General features: G+C 42.8%; 1 protein-coding gene across 1 annotated transcript; it reads left to right on the forward strand.

The window, feature by feature from the left end:
• The first annotated feature begins 228 nt into the window (after nt 1–228).
• On the forward strand, nt 229–5,671 carry LOC124692246 (GDSL esterase/lipase At4g10955-like). The gene is made up of 3 exons (XM_047225573.1): nt 229–356; nt 1,513–1,633; nt 4,459–5,671. The coding sequence occupies exons 2-3, from the start codon at nt 1,572–1,574 to the stop codon at nt 5,435–5,437; spliced, it is 1,041 nt and encodes a 346-aa protein (XP_047081529.1). The 5' UTR covers nt 229–356; nt 1,513–1,571; the 3' UTR covers nt 5,438–5,671.
• The last annotated feature ends 469 nt before the right edge of the window (nt 5,672–6,140 follow it).

Here is a 6,140-nt window from a genome sequence, read left to right on the forward strand (position 1 = left end):
TGGTAAAGAAAACGATTCAGGGGGCACTTCGGTAGACTATATAGTGCTATAGCACTGCGTAGCAGGTCCATGTACTTATACTTACATGTACTCCAGCCGGCATGCGTATTAATTGTTGCTATGTTAAGTCCAAATCGCAGACATTGTTTCAACGCTCCTGATGTAAAATCCGCGTCGCTGAGGCCTCCCGTTAAAGAGAAAAAAAAAAGATCAGACGGTTTGAGTAGATCTTTGTTTTTCTTATGTTCCCCCAAACCAACAAACTGTTGGCGTGAGATCTGTGCGGCGCCTCCGCCCTCTGTTTCGGCGCTGATTCCCTCCCACTCTGTTCCCCGTCCTCATCCGTGTTCATCGAGGTAACAGTGCTTCCTCCTCCCCAAATTGATTTGACACCACTGCACCCACCCAACAAATAGGGCTACAATATCTATTCGTGAGGCTCTTCTCTTCATCCCATTCGCGCCAATCTGATTGGATTTCACGCGGGGATCCAATTTAGGCGAAAATGTCGCTGCCCTTTTCTCTGAAATGCTTTCAAGTTTGGCAAATGTTCAAGATCAGTATTTTAGACTCGTCCACTGCACAACGCATGCCGCCGCTTCCGATTCTCACATCTACCATCACACGCCACCCCCTGTGCACCTCGGCGCTGGAGCCATGGTCTTCCACCGCGATACCACCATTGCTGTCAATCCCAGAATACCTTTCCTCCAGTGCGGCGTCACTCAGCCATTGAACAGCAAAATCGGCGCTGCCTTTTGTTTGTGCCTTCAACATCCCCGGCAATCTGCGGTTCACCAGCCTCTTGCTTGACTAATTCCTCCCTTGACTACAGTCGTTTGTGAGAACCTTTGCCTCGAACATCTCAGCCGGCACTACCCTTCTTCCTACTGCCTCAACTTCCTTTCTCCCCTTTCTCCCAAGAAAAAAAAATGAATTTCCCTTCGTGGCCATCTGTTGTTTGATTAATTACTGTACTGTTTGGACATGATTGTCATATTAATCGATTTTGTTTTCTTTTAAACCTTTTATTTAGTTAGTCACAAGGGAATATCTGAAAATGGCATGCTTGTGTGCTGCTACGTCTATCTGATGATCATCTTTAACCGTCCATAGAAACCTTGTCTTTTCCCTTCCTTTGATACTTTCTCTTGTCCAATTGACCCTGAATGCCTGAATCACTCGAACGCTAGTTAAATTATGTCACAACTGGCAATTGCCTTCCATAGATGCAATGGACATTGTTGTATGCATGTTTAACTGTTTTGCTCAACTAAGCCAAAAGTTTCAGACCTTAGTACTCCCTCCGATTCATATTACTTGCCACTAGTATGGGTGTACCTACAACTAAAATATTTCTAGATACATCTATATTAGTGGCAACTAATATGAGTCGGAGGGAGTACATATATGGACTATTGACCTGACCACTATATGTTGTGTTTCATGAGTTTTTTCTTTTTCTTTTGAGGGTTTATACTTTTATGTGCTGACTCTTTCTACTTATTTCAGTGTTATATTTTTCTTCACTACGAAAGCCAATCAACTGAAGAGCAGCTTTCTATAGCCTGATGGCTGTAGAGAGAGATATCTTTGGCATCGCAGGGCCAACATATCTTAAGCCTGTTAACTGGTATGTGGTAATAGCTCATGTAATTTTTAATACTGTTACATGACATTTCCTATGATATTTTCCGAGTTTGATGGATTGGACTTGCCTAGGACTTATATTTGAATCTAATATGTTTTTCATGTTTAATGTCCATACAAGTACAATTGTAAAGACCTGGCTACCTTTATAAAGTTCAGTGCTGCATAATTTGATCCCAATGGTCATATATCATGATTACATAAATATAGCACCTGCTTGGGTAAATAATAGTCATTGGTAGTCGTAATTGGCAGATCATAAATTTGATATATCAAGCGTTTGGTAGTATTTTCTTACCAACGTTTTCTACAGAAATAAAGAAAGTAGTGCAAGTTGCTAAGTTACTAACTTTGGGCTTACATGGGAAAATGGAATGTGTAAACTCTTCTCCCCGTCTCATGCACATATTTTCACTCTAGATCTCAACGTAGCTATGTTTATTTTATTCCAGATAATCCTAAATAATTTTGATTATGCAAAAGTTCTTCAAGAATGGGTGTGACCATATGAAAAATAAGTTTTACAGGAACTATATTTATCTCCTACTGGTTAAGACATCGTTTGATTTGTAGGATTTGCACAACTCGCAAGATTATATTCCTATGGATTTTTTCCTACGACTGCCATTTGATTTGTATTCCTAGGCCTCGTTCTTTCCTATGGACTTCCCCTAGTCTATTTTCATAGGAAATTTTCCATTAGGTCTGAGCTCTTGGAAAAATCCTACCGGGAAGAAAATGTGCGCGCGAGCCGCTTACTCACTTGATAGTTTCTATGGCTTTTCTACGCTGCCATGAGATAACCACTTATACCAATTCACATAGTTTTCATTCCCATAGGATTCAATGGGGCAGGCCAAACCAATCCACCAATCCTAGATTTTTCCTATCCCTCCATATTTCCTACCCTATGAATCAAACAAGCACTGTGAAGACTATATGGTTTTGAACATTAATATTATGGTATGAGGAACTAATGAACACCAAGTCACCAGCTAGTTCATAACATGCATCTGCATCAGGGCATATAAATATCACTGGCCAGGCTTTAGTTGCTTTACTTCTGCTATCCTACACAATCAAGCATACTCCAGCCAACCCCATACTGCGGTTATGGGCTAACCCAAAGTGTCTTCAGGCTTTATCAGTAGTGGCTTTGGATTGTTCATTATGTTTCTCTAATGAAATTACTCATTTTTCTAAAGAACACTCAACATGGCAATTTCTAGGTACACAGCATACTTAGAGCATCTCTAGCAGATCCCTTGAATTGGTCAAACCCGTATAATAACTGCTATTTTACGGTTTTGCATGAAAAAATGGTCCATTTCAGATCCCGTAAACTGGACCAGTACTTAAAACAAACCTCCCACTACTTGTATCTGGAGTTTCATGAGAACTTTTTCTGGTGCCCCATAAAACGCATTGACTGTTGGCGGGAGGGAAGTTTCAGGACATGCCAATGCCCTTCGTCGCGGAACTCGCCGGAATCCGGCCAACTTCTCCGGAACATGTCGTCTCTCGCTAAGAACCTTGGAGCTGAACACCAGCAGCTTGGCGTCATCCTCTACTTGACGTCCGCACCAGCCGGCAGCACGTGCACAATGGAGTTGTAGGCCACCATGTTGCCGTCTCCCACGCCGCTGCCGCAGACGACCTGTCCCGCCACGATGCGGTACACGAGCATGGCGCGGCGCACCCACAGTAACACAAACTCACGCTCCACAGGCCAGGGACGTGTCACACAAGCATGGCCGTTGCTTGTCGGAATCGGCCACCACAGGTCCGAATCGGGGCGGACTCGGCCCTCGGGCGGAGCAGGGAGGCCTCTACCTGTTCGTGGAGAAGGGCAGCACAGTGACTGCGGGCAGGGTGCGTCCCATGACGCCCTTGGGGGCGTGCTGTCGGGGCTGATGGGGATGAGCGGGCCGTGTGGGTGAAAGAAGATAGGGAAAAGAGGAAGAAAAAGGGGAGAAAAAAAGGAAAATAATTAAAATATCTATGACATGAGGGTCCCATGTCATATTGGGGCCAATTTTACGTTATCTGTTTTGCCTGAGCCCCTGCAGCACCTTAAAACACTTTTACCGGAGCCCTTATAAGCGTTTTAAGGGCGGCTATTTAAGGGGTTTGTTAGAGATGCTCTTATGACCTCCAGATTGCCCCATAGAAATAGTTGCGATCCTTTAAGCACCAACGTTGTACCAGTAAAAAACAAACATGACTCTATACATTCATTACAAGGAAATAATAGTTACTTAAATTGGTAATGTTAATCCTTGGACTAGAGACAAAACTATATGCCAAGTGCAGTATGAAAAATTAAGTTTAGCTTAATGTAGAGTGCTAGTGCAGACTAACTCGGTGAACCCAAAATTTAACTGCTGCCCACCCCACTATCAGCTGTTTAACAAATCTCTTAGCCGTAAAACCAGCGATAGATGAATTATCAACCAATGGCATCATTTCTCGAGGCAAAGAAAGAATAACATGATAGGGGATAGTGTAACTGTAAGCAAATAGAAACTGAATTGAGCAACATGAACCCACACGTTACATATGTAGTGATGGAAAAGTGAAAAAGGATCTCCAAACTTGTTAAATTGTTGTGTTATAAATAAAAAATTCAAAAGCATTTTTCGTTTAGATGTCATAAGGTAAGTTGCACTTTCAGGAAGGATGTCTTGTTACGTAGAAATATTTTGATAAGAGACCTCATACTTGACTATACTGTCCTGCTCTCAGCTTTCACATTATTGTCCTGTTCACATAAGGTAGTAACTCTTTCTCTTTATGGACTCTCAAAAGGAACTGCGAGAATAATAGGAGATCAGTGGCTTCATGTTTAGTTCAGGCTGTATATGTTTTGGAGAGAGACCGGCAACTAAGTCGTCAATCTGTTGACTCCGTGGCACCTCCTTGGTGGGAGTTCTTCCATTTTGAGATGATCCGGAAGCTTGTCGATGATGCTGACTTGTCTATATTCGGTGCAATATTTGAATTTAACCCACCTTCAAGTAAAGAAGCTTCTGCCCAGGATGCCCCTAGATTTGTCATTGCCTTCAGAGGCACCATAACTGAGAAGGAAACCATTTCTAGAGATCTTTCCCTTGACCTCCATCTTGTTCAAAATGGACTCCACAAGACCTCAAGATTTACGATTGCGATGCAAGCTGTTCAAAATGTAGCCTCAGTATTCCCTGGATCCTCCATCTGGCTAGCAGGTCATTCACTGGGTGCAGGTCTGGCCATCCTTACCGGAAGAAACATGGTTAAGAAGGGCGCTCTTCTGGATAGCTTTCTCTTTAATCCACCTTTTGTTGCTGCTCCGATAGAGAGAATCAGTGATGAGAGAGTAAAGCATGGTTTTCGCATTGCGAGAAGTTTTATTACCGCGGGACTAACTATTGCAATGAAAGGAAAAGCTGAGGGGAACAATCAGAGGTCTATTGCGGAAGAACCTTTCAACACTCTGTCATCATGGACGCCGTATCTGTTTGTTAATCCCGGCGACCATATCTGTTCAGAGTACATTGGGTACTTCAAGCATCGGAAGAACATGGAGGATCTCGGCGCAGGATTTATTGAGAAGCTCGCAACCCAAAATTCAATTGGAGATCTGTTCTACAAGGCGTTAGGGTGGGAATCAGAACCATTGCACCTTCTTCCATCTGCTGACTTGATTGTCAACGTGAGCCCTTCACCGGACTTCAAATATGCTCATGGCATCAGCCAGTGGTGGCAACCCGAGTTGAACTTGCAATGCAACAAATATCGGTACTCTTAGGTACGCAACAGTGGAATGAAGACATCTTAGCAGTATGATACATATGTCCTTCTCATATCTTCATTTGTTCATATGATTCATTCAATTCATATTTGTCTGGTAGTATACGGTGACATATTGTTGAACACCTATGGACTCCACTGACGGCTTGTGCAAAAGCTGTTGATTTTGTGGAGGAGTGTTCTAACATTCATGCATCTGTAATTCTGTATTGTACCTTATGAATATTACCTTATGAATATTTTTTCTGATTACTGAACAAACTCTACATAAATGTATATATGTGCTGAATTTTCTATCTGTGACACAAATGTTTTTGTATTTGAGCTCCAATTTTATTTCTATCCAAAGGGATATGAAGAACGAATAGATGCTTGGCGCCTTGGCGTGTGGTCTTTAGAGCACAAACACTTGGCAGACCTTTACGATAATCAAGGTGGAGCTTTACCGTGAAGGATAACATGGTGGAACATCAGCTCAGTCAGCTGAAAGGAACGTGCAATTAAGGCTGGTAATGGGTCGGGTTTGGTCGGGTCAACTTAAACTAGACCCATCACCCATGCCCATCGTCCTTATCGGTCACACCTGTAACCCACGATCCTACCCATGGGTAAGGAATGAGACCCATGCCAAATCCTTCGAGCAACCCATCGGATACAAAAAATGGAGAGTTTGACGCAACCAAATATTTAAACACATTGGC

This window comes from Lolium rigidum, chromosome 2 (genome assembly GCF_022539505.1).
Source record: "Lolium rigidum isolate FL_2022 chromosome 2, APGP_CSIRO_Lrig_0.1, whole genome shotgun sequence".
Taxonomy (NCBI): Eukaryota; Viridiplantae; Streptophyta; class Magnoliopsida; order Poales; family Poaceae; genus Lolium; species Lolium rigidum.

Bases quoted from the DNA above. Each gene is read 5' to 3' on its own strand.
- LOC124692246 (XM_047225573.1), top strand. From the start codon at position 1,572: ATGGCTGTAGAGAGAGATATCTTTGGCATCGCAGGGCCAACATATCTT. The intron at 1,634-4,458 runs GTATGTGGTAAT...GACTCTCAAAAG, and splicing joins TATCTTAAGCCTGTTAACTG to GAACTGCGAGAATAATAGGA.